At 47.9% G+C, this 20,513-nt stretch overlaps 1 protein-coding gene across 1 annotated transcript; it reads right to left on the bottom strand.

Annotated features, from left to right (window-relative positions):
- Positions 1–2,596: 2,596 nt before the first annotated feature.
- On the bottom strand, positions 2,597–13,464 carry TMEM19 (transmembrane protein 19). Its single transcript, XM_054178898.1, has 7 exons — positions 13,376–13,464; positions 12,995–13,145; positions 9,476–9,589; positions 8,246–8,383; positions 7,015–7,269; positions 4,560–4,769; positions 2,597–3,927 (listed from the first exon to the last, which is right to left on the bottom strand). Exons 1-7 carry the CDS (start codon positions 13,430–13,432, stop codon positions 3,764–3,766), a joined length of 1,089 nt encoding a protein of 362 aa, XP_054034873.1. The 5' UTR covers positions 13,433–13,464; the 3' UTR covers positions 2,597–3,763.
- Positions 13,465–20,513: the final 7,049 nt, after the last annotated feature.

Here is a 20,513-nt window from a genome sequence, read left to right as displayed (position 1 = left end):
AGTTCCCTCCTCAGGACTCGAGTTTTACATCTTCACGGTTCGCTGGCAAAAGTTTCTGCCGCTGAGCACAAGTTCCTCTCTCTTAGTGTCTCCACGTCCTTAGAGCTGTCTTCTTACAGCCTTTTGCTGTGCTTCAGTGGGGATTTCCAGCACATGCATCCTGCTGCTCTTCAACTCCGGGCTTGCTATGTTTATTCACAGTGGGCAGCTTTACACCATCAACGAGCGATCAGTGGTGCTCATTATCAGACCAATGCAGCACCTTTAAGCCTAACTTAAACAGCAGCGCTGTAACCTGGGCATTGGTTCAGTTTGACTTGAGTAACAGCAACACAGCCTGAAAAGCACTTTCTGGTGTCTGGGGATGCTTTGAACGGGATATAAAGCTGCAATGGGGTATTGCTTGAATAAACACTTGATTAATTATTTAACTAGTTGATGAAGCATTCTGTGAGGCTGTTTCATTGCATATTCATGTCCCTTGTCTGCAGGGTGATCAGTGTGTGGTTAAGTGGCTGTGGTGCATCAACAACCACCACCTCTATGGATGCTGATATCACCACACATTAGGAACACCGTTTTGAGAGCCACTGCTCCTTCGGGTACGTTTCCAGGCTTGTGCAAGCAGGCAGTCCACAAAGGTCACAAACAATCACAGTATCACAGTATCACAGTAACTAAGGTTGGAAGAGACCCCAAGGATCATCAAGTCCAACCTGTTCCAACAGACCTCACAACTAGATCATAGCACCAAGCGCCACGTCCAATCTCCCCTTGAACACCTCCAGGGACAGCGACTCCACCACCTCCCTGGGCAGCCCATTCCAATGACGAATGACTCGCTCAGTGAAGAACTTTTTCCTCACCTCGAGTCTAAACCTCCCCTGACACAACTTGAGACTGTGTCCCCTTGTTCTGGTGCTGGTTGCCTGGGAAAAGAGACCAACCCCCACCTGGCTACAACCACCCTTCAGGTAGTTGTAGAGGGCAATGAGGTCGCCTCTGATCCTTCTCTTCTCCAGGCTAAACAATCCCAGCTCCCTCAGCCTCTCCTCATAGGGCTTGTGCTCAAGGCCTCTCACCAGCCTTGTTGCCCTTCTCTGGACACGTTCAAGTGTCTCGATGTCCTTCCTAAACTGAGGGGCCCAGAACTGGACACAGTACTCAAGGTGTGGCCTAACCAATGCAGAGTACAGGGGCACAATGACCTCCCTGCTCCTGCTGGCCACACTATTCCTAATACAGGCCAGGATGCCATTGGCCTTCTTGGCCACCTGGGCACACTGCTGGCTCATGTTTGGGACATTGTGCTGTCCCAAGCCTGGGGTCTTCACCCTGTGTGCAGAACCCAACAGACATACAGAGTGGAGGTACTTGTTTAATTCCCCTCAATATGTGAGGGCTGGGGGTCAAGGGGAGGGGGCCAAGCTCCTTTGGGTGGTGCACAGCAGTAAGCCAAGGAGCAATGGAGACAAACTTGAACAGAGAAGGTTTCAGCTCAGCATGAGGAGAAACTTCTTTGCAGTGAGGGTGGCAGAGCCCTGGAGCAGGCTGCCCAGAGAGGTTGTGGAGTCTCCTTCTCTGGAGCCTTTCCAACCCCACCTGGATGCATTCCTGTGTGGCCTACCCTGGGTGATGCTGCTCTGGCAGGGGGTTGGACTGGATGAGCTCTGGAGGTCCCTTCCAACCTGTAATGTTCTGTGGCACTGTGAACCAATGGAACAGTGAGGTATCAGGGTAAAGAGTGATGGCAACAGAAAACCAGGATGACAGCAGTTGTTGCTTTAATAGTGCCAGGCTGAGCTCTGCAGAAATCATTTCAGCAAGAGCCCTTCAGCAAGAAAGAGCAGAGTGGTGTCACTACTGTTGCCCCCAGGTGCTCACAGGAAGTGGTGATCTGGGCTGTTTCATAGGGATGTTGATGCTTTTATAAACACATAGCTGTGCTGGGTTGTAAGGGCAGAGCATGCCTGATGCATTTACCCCAGCAAACATGTTGTGAGCCCAAGAGGATGGATGAAGCCTGTAACTGGGTTCATTGAGAGAACCAAACCCAGTACCTTGTGGTCAGTGTGCAGAGAGCCTGGACTTTGCCACAGGAGATGTGTGCCCAGGTGTTTGCTTCTGCAGGATGTGCATGATGCCATTTCCCAGGCCTGACATGATTTTTTCTGATCCCTTTTGGCCTTCTTAGCTTTGCCACTGCAGCCCTAGCTGAAAAGTCCTTACAAAGCTGGCCCCTGAATTTAATAGGAGGTATTAACAAATGAGCAGCAGGAGGCTTTTCTTACTGCTTCCCACTGCTGTTTCCTCTAGCTGCAGAGTGCATTGGTGTTTTGTTGGGTCTTTTTTCAAACCACTGTCATCCTTGCTAGTGGTGTGGGTTTGAAGCTCCAAGACCAGTTTGGACTGTGACCCCACTGCAGCATTTAACTCTGGTTTATGCTTGCTTGAAAAAAAGCCACAGCTGAGCAGCCACCAGGCAAGACAGATGCAGACAGGTTACATGGAGTTGACAGGTGGCTTTGCAAATCCAAACCAGGCAGCTCACCACAGACTTGCAGCTGTTTCCATAGTGGTGGTATTCTCCTTTCCTCAGCACAGGTCAGGCTGGTTCTGCCACGTGTCAGCTAGACCAAGTCTGTTCTTGTTCAGTCAGCTGCCCAGCTTAGGAACTAGAGCTTGTTCCTGCTCAAAGACAAGCACAGAGCAAACCACCATGCTAGAAGGTCTGCTAAGGATGAAAACATTTCTTCTAAACACATTTTCAAAGGGATGATGTGTGTGACATTACTGCTTCGTGTTATGAGGCAGTCATGAGGAGGGTTTCCTGCTCAGCACTCACATAAGCAGGGGTCTTCTGCTTGCCTTCTCATCTGCCTTACTGTGTTTCAAGGAAGACTGACATTTAGGGAGGTGGTGGAGACCATGCAACCAGAGGTTTTCAGGATGCAGTTGGACAGGCTGCCTTTCCTGCTAAAGCTTGGACTAGGTGATCAGTCAAGGCTCCTTCCACCCTGGGCAGGAAGGCAGGTTCTATGTTTTGAAATAAAGATGTCCCAAAAGCACAGACAAAGGTGTTATTATTATTCCTGCTGGAAAAAAACACAACTGAGTTTTTATTTCAGGTTTAGTCTTTTGCTTCCAGCATTCTGTGATGGTATCACCTTTCCCAGCTGTGTTCTCAGGGAAGTGGAGACAGTGTCAGGATACAGAACAGGCAACAAGGCTTACTTTTCCCTCCTCCCACCCCCCCAGAAAACACTGACAGAAACCATTGCATGCTATAGATGATGGGAAGTACCAGGATTCACCCCTTTCACCCATGGCCCCACTGCCAAGATAAAGTTGTAGCACACTTTGTGTCTGGCTTGGAGAAGAGCCACAATGCTCCACCGCGCTGACAGATGCAGATCAGGCTGCTGCTTGCCTGATTTTTGCCTTTCCAGATGCTGGGGACTGGAGAGAACACAGATGCCAACCAACCTTTCAGCTCCAGAAGGATAAAGGCAATGCTTCACCTCACTTAGCAACGATCTGCATCCATCTGAAGAGCAGCAAGAGAATGGTGACAAAATCCCTTCCTTGCTCTGAGAGATGCCAGTTGCCACATGAAGCTTCCAGCCTTAAGTTGAGACAGAAAGTCCTTTGGCTCTCTGCAAGTTTCAGATCCCTCCCTTCAAGAGAGTTCAAAGAGAACTCCTCAGAGTCTTTGAGTAAGACTGAACATAAATGAATTACATGCAGAAAACCTTACATCATGTCAACCCCTAGGCCAGAAACACCATGCCAAGCAGGGAAGCATCAAAGCAATGATTATAGAAGAAAAAAGATTTACTGCATTGTTGTCCAGTATAGGTTTTCCAGATATGTGCTTGGAGTCTTTTGTTTGGTGGTTGACAACCATGCCAATGTTCTGGTCAAAACCTGGGGAAGAAAGGAACATTTCATTTTCAACAGCCAACCAAGCTGAAAAGCAGCTCAGTAACCAGGGGTATGCAACAGGTACACAACAGTTTCATAGCACAGCAGCTGGATTTGGCAGAATCACAGAACTGGCAGGGCTGGAAGGGACCTCATGGCTCATCCAGTTCCAACCCCCCTGCCATGGGCAGGGACACCTCACACTACAGCAAGTTGCTCACAGCCACATCCAGCCTGGCCTTCAAAACCTCCAGGGATAAGGCTTCCACCACCTCCCTGGGCAACCTGTGCCAGGCTCTCACCACCCTCCTGGGGAACAACTTCCTCCTCACATCCAATCTCAATCTCCCCATTTCTAGTTTTGCTCCATTCCCCCCAGTCCTATCCCTCCCTGACACCCTCAAAAGTCCCTCCCCTGATTTCCTGTAAGCCCTTTTCTGATACTAGAAGGCCACAATAAGGTCTCCGAACCGAATCTCCCCTCCCCCTTTCCCTTGTACTTAAGCTGTTGATTGCTCTGCCTCTGTACTAGCAGTGCTTTAGCGTTGTGCTTCATTTGCTGTTACTGTACGGGAGGGGGAAAGGGGAAAGGGGGAAAAGGGAGGAAGGGAGGGGAAGGGGGAAAAGGGTCTTACCACTGTATTGCATTGTAGCTCCCAAACAGGAGTCAACAATTGATCCCAGCAAGCCAGCAGCTGCACCAAACACCACAATAGGCCACTGAGGAGCAGAGCTCTCCAGATCGGTCACAAAGATGTGCTGTGTTATGAAGTAGGTTACACCAACTGCCAAGCCCCCAAGCAAACTGGAGAGCAGGCCCACCAAAGTAATTGCTCCATTTGTACCTAAAGTGAACAAAATTCAGCTGTTTTACACCTTTTCTTTTTTTTTCTTAAGAGACTTCTATTTTTCAACTGTTTTCTATGAAACCAAAGCCTCCTTCCTAGCAACCTTCCCCCCTTACAGCCAGCAGACTCTGCTACAACAGGTTTTGTTTACAGCTCCCATTGGGCTGCTGAGAAGCTTAGCCTGGACCATCACAGCCATTACTATAATGTTTCCTGTCTCTAAGGCTAGAAATTCACTAGCATTGAATTGGATGAAAGCAGGGAGCACACCTCTCAGTGCCACTTGGTATTTGTCTGCTGCAAGGCGTGAGTGAGGGGCAGGGAAAGGAGAACTTTGTCCCCACAACCACAGACCTTGAGATGTGCATGTCACTGAAGCAATGCATCTTGCAGAGGTACACCAAGGCAGATTTCACCAACACAGCTAAAAAGGACAAAAGCTCTAGGAGTGGGGGCTGGACTTGAACATCTCCTGAGGTCCCTTCCAACCCCTACCATCCTGTGATCCTGGGAAGATGTCTGACAGCTCATTGAATAAACAAATCTGAAGATTGCTTATAAAGAGAAGAAAAACCAAACTCCAACAGCCATGAATTTAAAACCCATCCTGCACTATACAGAACTCAGATGACAATGCTAGCAAGACTCCAAAACCCCACACTGCTCTAAGGTCACAGTGTCATTCACTGTCTAGGCAAGATCTGACAGACAGAAGGTTCACTTTACTCACCCTTTCACAGGATCACAGGATAATCAGGGGCTGGAAGGGACCCAAAGAGATCAAGTCCAACCCACCTGCCAGAGCAGGAGCATAGAATCCAGCACAGGTCACACAGGAACACATCCAGACAAGGCTGGAAAGGCTCCAGAGAAGGAGACTCCACAACCTCTCTGGGCAGCCTGCTCCAGGGCTCTGGGACCCTTACAGTAAAGAAGTTCCCCCTGGTGCTGAGGTGGAACCTCCTGTGCTGCAGCTTACATCCATTGCTCCTTGTCCTATCCCAGAGTACAACTGAGCAGAGGCTGTCCCCTCCCTCCTGACCCCCAGCCCTCAGCTATTGATAAACATTTATTAAATCCCCTCTCAGTCTTCTCCTCTCCAGACTAAAGAGCCCCAGGTCCCTCAGCCTCTCCTCACCAGGCAGTGCTGCAGTCTCCTAATCATCCTCCTTCATCCTTTGAAAGACAGTAAAGCAAATGAGCAATTTAGTTAAATAAGAATGGAGTTTTTTGCAGTGCTGCTATTGAATCCACATAGTATTCTGCTGACTGAAATGCTCATGTCTGGAACATTCAGCTTATAACTTGTATTCTTTATATGATTGTGTTACAGTTTGAAGAGGGAACTTTAGCTTAGATACTGACTGCAAAGACTGAAAGTAAAAGAAATGACCATTGGATGCAAAAGGCAAATAATGCTAAGGTCTACAGAATTCACTGGATGGCTGCTGGGGCTACAGAGTAGAGGCATGAACAGTTTCTTCTCTCCTGTCACTTCTGCTTGCAACTTCCCCCTCCCGTGGCCTTGCCAGGGGTATCTCTGTTTTGACTACTGTGTGAGGTTAACAGGAAGGAGGGAGGGAGTGGGGGAGGAGGTGAATGGTCCCCTGGATCCCTCCAGGGGGGGTCTGAGGAGTTTCTGTGCTGACTATAAATTGTAGATACCTCTCTATTGTATCTCTCTGGCACATTTTGTTCACATTCATTGCAATTCATACCTCCAGATTGTAGTTTGCAAGTAAATAGAGCTTCCTTTGCTTCCATCCCAAACTCAGCTGGGCTGGCAATTTTGTTCTGGGGGTAGTTTCTCCAAATGAGCTGGGGGCTAATTTCAGCCCACCACACATTGGCAACACAAACACTGCTAACGCTGCCAGAGATGAGAAGTGTGTCAGCACTTATGAAGAGTGGTTTTAGCTCCCTGGATGCTGTGTTGGTGCCTCTCACCAGTGAGCTACAGCAGAAACCCAGCTGTGTAGATCCCATTTCTTGCTGACATTTGCTAATCCCACATTTCTGTGGGGTTTTTTGTACCACAGTATAACTAAGGTTGGAAGAGACCCCAAGGATCATCGAGTCCAACCTGTCTCCACAGACCTCATGACTAGACCATGGCACCAAGTGCCACGTCCAGTCCCCTCTTGAACACCTCCTGGAACTTATTTAAACTTTCCAAGCTGGATGCAAAACTGAAATCAGATTAGCAAAGCACTCAGAAGATGCAAACCAGGTAACACCTTACCTACTGGCACCTTCTCCCAGGTGGTTATCAACCTCGGCTTGCTTTTACTCATGACACTCCCAATCTCTGAAGCCCACGTGTCGCCAGCAGAGCAGGCCAAAGCTCCCAAAAGGGCCAAGCACATCCAGGATGCTGTGTAGTGCTTTGAGAAGTCTATTGGGATTTCACCTGGCCCATTTTCTATCATGTACAAGAGAGCCAGCTCGGTGGGAACGCCGCCGTTGCAGAACACTTGCACCCAATTCCTCTGGCCACCTAAAGAGACAACCCCCTGAATGTTAGCATTTCCAGGCAACAGAAGTGAAATGTGCACAATGTAAAGTTCATTGTAAAAAGATACACTTGCAAAACAGAAACTGCATGGCCATTTATTTAATAGAACAGAGGCAAAAGCAAATTTGTGTCCAGCAGAGCCAGGGAGGTTCTCCTCCCCCTCTACTCTGCCCTAGTCAGGCCCCACCTGGAATATGGCATCCAGATCTGGGCTCCCCAGCTCAAGAGGGACAGGGATCTGCTGGACAGAGTCCAAGGGAGGGCTCCAAGGATGCTGAAGGGACTGCAGCACTGCCTGGGGAGGAGAGGCTGAGAGCCCTGGGGCTGCTTAGTCTGGAAAGGAGAAGGCTGAGAGGGGATCTGATCAATGTCTATCAATAGCTGAGGGCTGGGGGTCAGGAAGGAAGGGACAGGGACAGCCTCTGCTCACTTGTGCATTGTCATAGGACAAGGGGTAATGGATGACAACTACAACAGAGCAAGTTCCAACCTCAACATGAGGAGGAACTTCTTTACTGTGAGGGTCCCAGAGCCCTGGAGCAGGCTGCCCAGGGAGGTTGTGGAGTCTCCTGCTCTGGAGCCTTTCCAGCCCTGTCTGGATGTGTTCCTGTGTGACCTGTGCTGGGTTCCATGGTCCTGCTCTGGCAGGGGGGTTGGACTGCAAGATCTCCAGAGGTCCCTTCCAACCTCTAACATCCTGTGATCACCCTATGACTTGCTTGCTAATATTCATAGGGGTGAGGGTGGAAAGGAGGCAAAACAAGAGTGTTCCCTGCACTGGATATTGTAGAATAGAATAGAATAGACCAGACCAGGTTGGAAGAGACCTTCAAGATCATCGTGTCCAACCTATCATCCAACACCACCTAATCAACTAAACCATGCAACATCAGACCCTGCAGTATGCAGGGTTCATCTTCCACAAGGGATTTGGAAGCACTGAAATGTTGTGGCTTACCTTCCTTGTATTCTGAATCTATTTTCTTCTTCATATCTTTTTTCCATTTAGTAAGTTTGGAAGAAGTAACAAAAAACACAAGCAGAGAAGTGAAGAAACTGTAATTTGCAACTGTAAGGATAAATCCAACCACCAACCCTACAGAGGGAAAAAGAAAAGAAGTCTATGAAGTTCCTCATGTAACAATGCCTGGCTTGCAAAACCATTCTCTGCTTTGAATCTCCTGAAAGTGAAGAACATCCTCATGATAAACTTAAGACAATCATCAGCAGTGTGCCCAGGTGGGGAGGCAAAAAATCCCCACAACTGCACTTCCTGCAGAAAAGGGAACTCTGTTGTCTGTACTAGTTCCCTACCAGGCAGTTAGGCTGCTGCCATGGCTCTCTTTAATCTCTGCTCCTGACGTGGTGACTCCTCTTATCTCTGTGGCAGCGTGGGGGAGGTTTCAGCCTTCTGCAGCAAGCTAAGTTCCAGCTGCACAATCTCAGCCTAGTGGGAGTGAGACAGAGAGGTCTGTAAGAGGGCATTGCGACCTGATCAAGGCCTGGTTCTTCCAGCCTGGAGGGGCAACTGAGGCTTAAGTATGGCCTGTCGTGGTTGGGGGTGCAGTTTGGCCTGCTGAGGTTGAGTGGGGAGAAGGTTTTGGAAGGTTCTGGCCCAGCTGGAGAACTGGACTTAATTTGTGTATATATTCCTTTTCCCTGAATACCTGTTGTAGTTCTGTATATATTTGTAAACAGCATTCACTTACCCTCCAATTCTATGCAAATGTCTTCATTTTACTCCCTTGGGGGTAAAATACCTTTCTGCCTTGAGCAGCTTGTGGCTCAAACCTGGGACATCAGGGGGTCTGTGGAGCCTCCCTCCCTGGAGATATTCAAAACCTGTCTGGCTGTGTTCCTGTGTGACCTGCTCTAGGTGCTCCTGCTCTGGCAGGGGGGTTGGACTGGATGAGCTTTCAAGGTCCCTTCCAGCCCCTAACATCCTGTGAGTCTGTGAAAAATTCCCTTGACTCTTTAAACAGGCATCAGGCAAATAAAGAGGAATCAGTATGACTTCAAGGCATGCATGCCTGCATTTTCACTTCTGACTTTTAGTTTGCTTGTCATGTAACAGAACTAGGTAGGAAAGTCTTAGGAGAATATTACGTAGAATAAAAGGGATCTTCATTTAGTTCATTAAATGTTCAACTGAATAGCCTCTAGGGGGAAAAAAAAAAAGCCAACATACCTCCTAGTGCTCCACTGTGATCAAGACTCTTCTTCTTAAACCCCTGTGTGGCAATTATTAGTGGAACCAAGATGGAAAAGAGCCAGCGCCACGGGGAAATCGGCTGCAACGTGCCTGGGGAAGCAAATGAGATGGATACAGATGACCCCTGCAAGCCTCTGTCAGGGCCTCCACAGCTTCAAAGGAACTACCTTCCTGGACAGATTTCAAATTGGCTCTTAATGGAGATGAAACTTTTGTTACCCTTTATGTATGTATTTGTTGCAGTTTGAGCTGGGTGCCCCCCTGGTGTGTTCACTTCCTGTGTCCAGAAGTCCAGCCCAGAGGGATGGACACAGGAAATTGTGTATTTCCTACCATGATTCTTTGCACCACTATAAGATCCAGTGCGGAGTCTAGCACGTTCTCTTTTCTTCCTCCTCCGCCAGCCGGTAACTGGGGGAGATGTCTCCTGGCTTTGGGCCTGGCTAGGCCCAAGGCCACAGGGGGATGGGCAGTCTCAGGCCTGGCCAGCTGAGACTAGCCCAGCAGAGGGAGGGGGAAGAAGGAGCCCTGAGGGTCTCGGGTGTACCCTCAGGTGGGAATGGGATGCCTCTGGGTTTGCTCTGGGATCTTTCTTTGTCACTGTGCTTTGGGTTCTCTGTAACATTCACTGCTTTCTATTTAAACTTTCATCACTTTTGCAATCCGTTTGTCTGAGTGTTTTATTCCTGCCCGTGGTGGGGAGAGAGGGGGCTGCCTCCACCCAGTACATTCTTGGTAGCAGAGGATGGTTGTTGTGGGGAGGGGGTCTGCCTCTAAACCCACCACAGTATTTTTATGAAGAGAAGACCAAAATGTTTGCAGCTTATCTCCTCAGCCATTTTTCTCCTGGTCAGCTTTCCCAGGAAAGAGGAAATACATGACATTAACTGAAATGAATTACAAACACACAGCAGATGTGTCAAGAAATAAATATGGTGATGTTTTCCGTTCCAAAATTCACTTCTAAACTCCACAAATGACCATTCAAAATGTTAAGATGAGCTGAAACCTGATCTGGGTAGAACATCAGATTTCTGAACAGAAAACCCTCAGCCCGACTCACAAGCCACCCAAGTTAGCTAAAATTCAGTTTCAATGAGGGGTTTTTTTGCCTCAGTCTTCAGTGGCAAGGGCTCCAGCCACACTGCCCAAGCTGCAGAAGGCAAAAGCAAGGGACAGGGAGAATGAAGAACCACCCACAGTAGGAGATTGAGTTTGAGACCATCTGGGGAACCTGAAGGGGCACATGTCCATGGGACCTGATAAGCTGCATCTGGGGCTCCTGAGGGAGCTAGCAGATGAAGTGGCCAAGCCACTATCCATCATATGTGAGAAGTGGTGGCAGTCTGGGTTTGGAGTTGTTTAGACTGGAGAAGAGGAAGTTCTAGGGAGCCCTTCTAGAGGCCTTCCAGTACTTAGAGAGTCTTGCAGCCAAGGGCTGACTCAAAAACTCAAACGAAAAGCACCACCAACTGTGTATGAAGAGATCTCCAGTGCTGTAGTCTGCTACTGCTAAACACAAACCAAGAAGGTTCTTGAGTGCAAGCAGCACCAAAACACAAAGGGATTCTTCTTGGGTGGTTAACAAACAGAATTTTCCTCTCTTCAAGGTAATTTTCAAGCTGACTTTTTTTTGTGTTTCCCTGGGGGAAAACCCCAGAGTATCAGTACCTTGGTCTGTATTAGCACTTTTGGCCTGCACCAGGAACAGTGTGGCCAGCAGGAGCAGGGAGGACATTCTCCCCCTGTACACAGCACTGGTTAGGCCACACCTTGAGTACTGCGTCCAGTTCTGGGGCCCTCAGTTTAGGAAAGCTGTTGACTTGCTGGAAGGTGTCCAGAGGAGGGCAACAAAGCTGGGGAGGGGTCTGGAGCACAGCCCTGGGAGGAGAGGCTGAGGGAGCTGGGGTTGCTTAGCCTGGAGAAGAGGAGGCTCAGGGGAGACCTTCTTGCTGTGCAAAACTCCCTGAAGGGAGGTTGTAGCCAGGTGGGGGTTGGTCTCTTCTCCCAGGCAAGCAGCACCAGAACAAGAGGACACAGTCTCAAGCTGTGCCAGGGGAGGTTTAGGCTGGAGGTGAGGAAGAAATTCTTCATAGAGAGAGTAATTGGCCATTGGGATGTGCTGCCCAGGGAGGTGGTGGAGTCACCATCCCTGGAGGTGTTTAGGAAGAGACTGGATGAGGCACTTAGTGCCATGGCTGAGTTGATGAGATGGTCTTGGGTGATAGGTTGGACTGGATGATCTCAAAGTTCTCTTCCAACCTGGTTAATTCTATTCTGTTCTAAATTGCTACTAAAAGTAAACAGTTAAGACTAACACAAAAAACATTTATTGGTTTCTTATGGATTCTTTAACACTTCCATTTTATCAACAGTTTGGTCACCATTTGGTGCCTAAGCATTACTATGAACTACTATCCTGTGAATTAATAAATGCATGGGTTTAGTATTTTCACATTTATGGTTATGGACTGGGACTTCATTGCTTTTAAAGGCTGAGCTCAAGCTCCTCAAGCTGAGGCCTTTCCATAGCCTCAGGTAAACAGACAACACAAGTGTTATGTTTCTGGTTATATGTTCTGGTGATATGTTTCTGGTTCCATAATCATTCTCCATGGAAAGGGAAGACAAGCCTGTAGTCTCCTCCTTTGTATCAGTCCCTGTTCACCTGATACTCTCCACTCCATGCTGCCAGTTCTCAAACACTTTAGACAGCCAGGACTCAGAGAGCTATACCCATAGGCAAAAGGCAAAACTCAGAGAGCTATACCTGTAGAGACTAGACACACACTAATTAATTTATGTGTTTAAATCCAACTTGGCCACAACAAAACGTGGTTGGGAAGTCTGCTTCTGAATATCTTCTATGTGTCCGGCACCTCTCTGCAAGCCAAAGTAGAAGTGTCCATGCAACAGAGATTTAATGCTGTGCTAGGACTAATACCCAATCCTAAGTCCCAAAGCACTGAAAAATGCTGTGCTCAGGCATCCAAGTGCCACTGCAAAAGTCATCTGAGTTATTTCTAACTTCTTCTGGGTGTAAGGTGACACTAGGCAGTTGAAGGTGTTCATGTTGCATCTCTAGGCATTCGGTAACACTGTTCTTCCTGCATGAGGCTGCAGATGTAATGACAGGTCTCTACCTGTCCTGGGAACGCTGGAGCAGGCAGCCTAGGGGGGGTGTGAAGTCTCCCTCTCTGGAGATACTCAAGACCGGCCTGGATGTGTTCCTGTGTGATCTGCTCCAGGTGCTCCTGCTCTGGCAGGGAGGTTGGACTGGATGAGCTTAGGAGATCCCTTCCAGCCCCTAACACTCTGTGATTCTGTGAAAGCAGTTAAGTCTTCTAGGCTGAAGGCATTGCTGCCAAAATGGTCCTTATTGCGAAATGACGAACCACAGGCATCACTAGTGTCCTTGCAACTACACACAACTAAGCCACAGAGCCCTCTCCGGACCATGCCGGCCTCCCCCCAGATCCCGGCCTTTGGACTCACCGTAGTACGTGCTAGCAGTTATGGACACGATCCAGAAGGCTAGAGAAATACAAATGAGCAAGTTCAGGACGACGATATTGGCCATCATCTTGAGGTACTCTTTGAAGAAATCCTCCTGGTAACAGGACATAGGAAGCAAGAAGGAGAACACCTGTCGGGAAAGCACACGGCGCAGCCTGTCAGCACCACCACCACTCTCTCCTCCTCCCACCCCGGCCCGCACCGCCCCGCGGCCGCCCCTCGCCCCCGGCACCACGGAGCGCCGCCACAGCGGCCGCGGCCCACACCCGCCCGCTCGGGGCCGGGCTGCGCATCGCTTGGCCGCTGGATCCTGCCCCCAGCCGCGGCTGCCCACCTCGCACCGCCCGGCTCCGTACTGACCTGCTCCCGCGGCCCCTGGGCGCCGCCACGGTCCCGCCCCGCCGCCGCTCTGCGCATGCTTCCGCGGCCGCCGTGCCGGCCCCCGTCCCCGCCTGCGGCTCTGCCGGGGGAGAGGAGAGGAGGCGCCGTGCGCCCTGGCGTGGCTCAGCCTCGCTCGGGCTGCGGCAGCGCCGGGGCCGGCCCGAGTTCTGCCCGCCCTCCCTCCTCTCCCAGGCTGTCCCGCGGCCCGTCGAGCCCGGTGCCCGCGCTTTCCCCCCGCCTCAGCGGTGCCTTTTCCTCTGCCTGGGGCTGGGCTGGGGCTGCGTCCCTCCGGCGAGCGCTGCGTTCTCCCGGTGGCGGCTCGGCCTCGCCGTCTGCGCTCCCCCGTCGTCTGCCCTTGCCGAGGAGAGGCGGCTGCTTGGGTGCCGCTGACGGCTCCTGCAGCTGAAGGGAGCCAGCCGGCCGCCCAGCAGACAGGACCAGGCTCCGCAGCCCTTGCCGCGGCGCTCCCGGGGGGCACTCCGCCCCTCTGACCCGGCCTCTTCCCGCAGCCTCCCACGGGACGCCCGGGCTGACGCGAGGCCCTTCGAGCTCATCGCCACCCCTCCCCTCAGGCCTCGGTACACAGCCAGGGCTGCGCTCCTCACCCCGGAACCCTCCCCAGCCCCGGGCGGGCTCCTGGGTAGTTGCGAGCCCAGCATCAGCGCTTCGCAACGCCCCACGCCGCCTCTGCTGCGGCAGGCGGCCACCCCTGCGCCGGGCGCACGGCCTGGCTCACCGCGCTGCTCGGGGCTTGCCGTGGTGGGCTCAGCTAGCAACAATTACTGCACACGCCACAGGAAGAAACAGCTTAAATATAAACCCAGATTGCGAAAGAATGTTACCAAAAGAAAACCAGGAAAGGCACCACGGTGAGCCTTCCGGAATCGGTTGATACGTAGTGACACCAAGGATCACAGGATATCAGGGGTTGGAAGGGACACAGACATCATCGAGTCCAGCCCCGCTGTCACAGCAAGACCACAGAACCCAGCACAGGTCACACAGGAACACATCCAGACAGGGCTGGGAAGGCTCCAGGGATGGAGACTCCACAACCTCTCTGGGCAGCTTGCTCCAGTGCTCTGGGACCCTTACAGTAAAGAAGTTCCTCCTTGTGTTGAGGTGGAACCTCCTGTGCTGCAGTTTACATCCATTGCTCCTTGTCCTATAGTGGAAGCAGAGTTTCTTCTTACCTTTTATGTAGCTCTGTAGGATGCAAAGCACAACCAGGGCAGAGTCTGAAAGTAAAAATAAATCTGATATAATAGGGGGCAGGAATGCGAGATGATTAAAGGCAACATGACAAACTGAAGATAATAGCATGCTGCTGTCCACAGCATGCTAGTCACTCTTTTACAGCATTAATTTTGTTTAGGAGTACATCAGAGTGTATTTGCCATAATACAGAATACATTTTCCACATTTTCATGAGGATTTTAGAAGTAAACTTTCTGTTCTGCTTTGCTTTTCTGCCTCTCTTTTTGGATCTCTGAGCTAGCACTCTCTACTTCTCTTTACTGCTTAAAACATTCGTCTTTGTGAGAGCTCTGCTTTTGTTATGCTGTTTATTCTTTTTTCTCAGTGGTATAAAATGGACGTTTTATCAAACTGGGAGGCAGGGAAGAAGGCAAACTAAGGCCCAGGCCTGTGAAAAGCAAAGCAACCACAAATGGATGCGAGTCATCTCCACTCCCTCTGATATCCATTCACACTGAGATTAGATCCATGGGCAACATTAACAGGATGAGCTTTGACAAGGCCAAGTGCCAGGTCCTGCACTGGGGTCACAACAACCCCAAGCAATGCTACAGGCTTGGGGCAGTGTGGCTGGAGAGCTGCTGGCAGAAAGGGACCTGGGGGTGCTGATGGACAAGCAGCTGAAGAGGAACCAGCAGTGTGCCCAGGGGGCCAAGAAAGCCAAAGGCCTCCTGGCTGGGGTCAGCAATGCTGTGTCCAGCAGCAGCAGGGAGGGGATTGTCCCCTGGCACTCAGCTCTGGGCAGGCCACACCTCCAGTGCTGGGTCCAGTTTGGGGCACCTCAGGACAAGAGAGATGTGGAGGTGCTGGAGCCAGGGCAGAGGAGGGCAAGGAAGCTGGGAAGGGCCTGGAGAAGAAACCTGATGAGGAGCAACTGAAGGAGCTGGGGATGGTTAGTGTGAAAAAGAGGAGGCTGAGGGGAGACCTCATTGCTGTCACAGGGCACACTTACATACTTAAAGGTTATTAAAAATAAGCATTGTATTACTCCCAGGCAGATCTCTCTAGCTAAATACAACAGTTAACTTGTTAGGAATGTCTAACAGAGAAACCTCTGACAGGTCAAAACAGCAATACTGTCAAATTTTATGCTGATAGTGTCATTAGTCTACAGAAAACAGAAGGAGAAGCATAACACTGCAGGAAAATATTCAGCCCAAGGAGAGCACCCAAAACTAGTCATCCCCTGTGAAAATACCAACCACACTGCAGTCATTTTCATGCCACAGGAGTTGTTGTACAGATGAATTCATAACATTTTTGAGGCAATCCAAAATGTCAGAGATGAACACTTCAGAGAAACCATTCAGAGCAGGATTTGGAGTGTGGACTAGACAAAGCAACAGATTTTGTGTCTGTCAGGAAACGAGGAGATTCTCCTCCTTCTCCAGGAGGAATCTAGCTTGTGTGCACTGAAACTGCTTTAAGAAGTTCATACCAACCTGTGGTGGTCATAGTGGCTTCCAAGCTCCATCACTGTTCTGTATAATCATACTAGGTCTGATTGTCTGTGTTGGCAGAATGCAGGGGAACAGGACAGGCTGGCTTCTAGATGTAGATAACTTTGAAATGATTCAGAATCATTAAGTTCCATATGCTTTTAGCCTGTGAAAACACACATCCTTCCATGTCTGCCTCAACACAACTGGGTGTAACTTGGCATACTTCATTGTTCCAATTAGCAGCTGGACCTGTTTAGGCAGACTGAGCAGAATCACAGAATCGTGTTAGGGGCTGGAAAGGACCTCAAGAGATCATCTAGTCCAACCCCCATGCCAGAGCAGGATCACCTAGAGCAGATCACACAGGGACACATCCAGGCAGGTTTTGAGTATCTCCAGAGAAGGAGACTCCACAGCCCCCCTAAACGTTTCAGTCTGACAGAGAAGCCACGCCAACAGGCTGTTAAGTCTAACTGTTGAATCTGTTTCATTGTAGGGGTTCAAAAAGTAGACCCCTCTATAAGCCACTGGAAGATGAAAAGCAACAGTGAAACACCTGGCTAACATTTCAAACAGTCCCCTAAACAGTAAATTAAGCTTTCCTTGAGCTCAAGTGACTTAGAGAAAGGTACACAAGAGACTCAGTAAGTTTCTTGTATTATGCTTCTATTTCAGTGCCCGACACAGGTAGAATCGTTTCAAAAGGCCTGTGTGTCTTCAGACAGTTTTGGGCAAACCTTTATACAAAAAGTTGTCTATTTGTCACGACAGAGGTATGTCAACATTTTGCAGAAAAGTCCAGGTGTCCATTATCTAATACACAAACCATCTTGTCTAGGACTAACAGAAGTAAATCACTAAAAGTCCTGCTATTCCTTATCTATGCAGAGGCTGTCTGCCAACTCCTCTCCCCCTCCCTGCATTCCAGCATTCAGCTAACGAGGAAAATTCTTATCTACTTGGTTATTCTGTTAATGAGAATTTTCTGTTCATCAAAGTACCAAGATGCTGTGTCTATGTGAACAGCTTTTATCTAAGGCTTTCCAAGCAGTTGCTCATCCTATCTTCACGTGCATCTGCAATAAACCAGCCCTGAGTGACAAAATGACTGTTTGCAGGGCACCTCTGCCAAGTGTCATCACCAGCTGCCAGTGTTTGTCACCTGTGAAGTCTCCCACTCTCTTTTTCCAGCATTTTCTTTTCCCCAGCTGCTAAGCTACAGTGGCCTCCCTTTTCTGCCTCTTCCCCGTGAAGGGAGGCAGGGTGGTTTTGTAACAAAACTAATTTACATCAGTTCTGGGGTGAACTCTCTTTATGGCTGTTTGATGCCGTCAGTGAAGATGTGGTGATACAGAAACTCAAGGTGGATGCTGTTAAAACATACCCATCCAGTGGGTAGATCTTCTCACTAAATATTGTTTCAAAAAGCAGACTTACAGTGAGAATTGCTTTTTATTTAAGGAAAAGATTGGTTCTCAAACACCACTCAACTACATCTGTTTTCTTGTGTCTGCTCTTCTGCTGCTTGTTCCTCATTGATTTTCCACTTGACAGCTTGTATTTTTAATGGCTTCTGGGAAAGGCATGGAAGTGGTGGTTTTTATTAGCTACAGAAGGTGGCAGAGTGGTAAATCTGCTGAATGGTGAATCACCAAAGGCCTGGGTTTGGGTTACCTCTACCCTGCAGGCATAGAATCAGTCCTATCACTCCCTGACCCCCTCAAAAGTCCTTCCCCAGCTTTCTTGGAGCCCCCTTCAGATACTGGAAGGCCACAATTAGGTCCCCTTGGAGCCTTCTCTTCTCCAGACTGAGCAGTCCCAACTCCCTCAGTCTGTCCTCGTAGGAGAGGAGCTCCAGCCCTCTGCTCATCTCCTTCAAACTGGTGCAAGAATTATGCTTAAATACTAGACAGCAAAGCTAAGGGCCACAAAGCCAGCCTTTGTTGAGCTGATCAAGACAGGTGACAGCAAAGCAAAGCTGATGCAGGCATTGTCCCTCTTAGTAGATTTTTGCCTTGGTTGTCTAAGCCATTACAGTTTAGGCTGATAGCAGATGATGGATGAAAGTGATACTATTCCTATTTCCAGGGATAAATGTGTTCATTGCAGCTGAATCATATGATGAATACTGATGTGCTCCTGGTAGTTCTGATAGAAGGAATAAAACACTTCACCCATTATTTAATGTAGTCTTCGTCTGTGTTTCAGTTTATTAAGATTAGAGGCACGATAGAGGTCACTGCAAATGTGCTAAATTCTACTCTGAGCAAGGAAGCACAGAAAACCAGCTTTCACTATTCTCCTGCACTTGTACAGTCTTAGCTTAACTCTATAATCTGTTATATAAAATCTAGTGAAGCACACAAAATGCCTCTTACATCGACTTCAAAGCAATTTTATTGTGCTTCTTTAGGTTACTAGAAGTATAGGAGAGCTGAAAGTGAAACACCAAAAGCTGTGTGAATGTTAAACTGAATGAATTATGGTATGAAGGCCCTGTTAGTGTAACACCATGGCTGGATTTCACATGAGGCAGGGGCATCAATTATGAAGCAACAGCTTAAGCAGCGAGTCTAAAGTGTGTCTCTAAATTAGTAACACATACTTTGCATTTCAAGCAGAAAAGGTTAAGAAACTTCAAAGCCACTAGATTTGGGCAAAGTTTAAGGAACTGAAATAATGTTGGTAAATGTCTAGTTCCAGACCACACAGGAAACTTCAACAACAACATCAAATCAGATAACCTGCCAGTTCTCTCACACACAGTGAAATGCCACGTTAAACACTTGTAAGAGAAGCTGTGGGCTCTAAGCAGAGTCTCTGAATCCTATAATAAAACAAAGAGCAGAGTCTCTGAATCCTGTAATGAAACAAATGATAAAATCATCCTTCACTGCCTACCTGTACAACTACCAAAGAAACTGTAAGGAAAGTTCATGAGGGGATTATCCAGCTGTGAGGCACACCCACATTCAAATCCACAGCACAGTGGCACCTTACACACATTTCAAAGACCGTAGCAGCTCTGTATTGGTTTGTTCTCAGGATACAGAAGACCCTATATGCATTAGTAGTAGCCCACTAACACCTACTGCAGTCAGCAATGGTGTCTGCTGAGTTTTTAGAGTGTTATTTTTCTCACCTACACTGCAGCATCATTCTAAAAATACAAAGATTGCAACATATATTAAAATGCATCATTCTTAGATTTACAGCAGATTATGAATGTGTACTTGCAAGGTTTTATCTGCTAAGTTAATCTGCACAGATGCTCTGTTACCTGTTGAACCAGACATATATATCTCCAAAGAAATAAAATGTATCCATATCTATCTGTATCCATATCTACCTCTCTATATCCATATCTATCACTATCACTATCTATATCCATATAAATCTATCTCTATCACTATCTATATCCATATCTCTCTATCTGTATCCATATCTCTCTTACTTATCAATATCCATATAAATCTATTTCTATCACTATCTCTATCCATATCTATCCATATCCATAGCTCTCCATCTGTATCCATCTCTCTCTCTTATCTATCAACATCCATATAAATCTCTCTATCACTATCTCTATCCATATCTCTCTATCTGTATCCATATCTCTATCTGTATCTATATCTCTCTTATCAATATCCATATAAATCTATCTCTATCACTATCTCTATCCATATCTATCCATATCCATAGCTCTCCATCTGTATCCATCTCTCTCTCTTATCTATCAATATCCATATAAATCTATCTCTATCACTATCTCTATCCATATCTATCTGTATCCATATCTCTATCTGTATCTATATCTCTCTCTTATCAATATCCATATAAATCTATCTCTATCACTATCTCTATCCATATCTCTCTATCTGTATCCATATCTCTCTTACTTATCAATATCCATATAAATCTATTTCTATCACTATCTCTATCCATATCTATCCATATCCATATCTCTCCATCTGTATCCATCTCTCTCTCTTATCTATCAATATCCATATAAATCTATCTCTATCACTATCTCTATCCATATCTCTCTATCTGTATCCATATCTCTATCTGTATCTATATCTCTCTCTCTTATCAATATCCATATAAATCTATCTCTATCACTATCTCTATCCATATCTATCCATATCCATAGCTCTCCATCTGTATCCATCTCTCTCTCTTATCTATCAATATCCATATAAATCTACCTCTATCACTATCTCTATCCATATCTATCTGTATCCATATCTCTATCTGTATCTATATCTCTCTCTTATCAATATCCATATAAATCTACCTCTATCACTATATCTATCCATATCTATCTGTATCCATATCTCTATCTGTATCTATATCTCTCTCTTATCAATATCCATATAAATCTATCTCTATCACTATCTCTAGCCATATCTATCCAT

Source organism: Dryobates pubescens, chromosome Z (genome assembly GCF_014839835.1).
Source record: "Dryobates pubescens isolate bDryPub1 chromosome Z, bDryPub1.pri, whole genome shotgun sequence".
NCBI lineage: Eukaryota > Metazoa > Chordata > Aves > Piciformes > Picidae > Dryobates > Dryobates pubescens.
The sequence above is the reverse complement of the archived record's forward strand: the minus strand, read 5'-3'. Positions and strand labels throughout refer to the sequence as shown.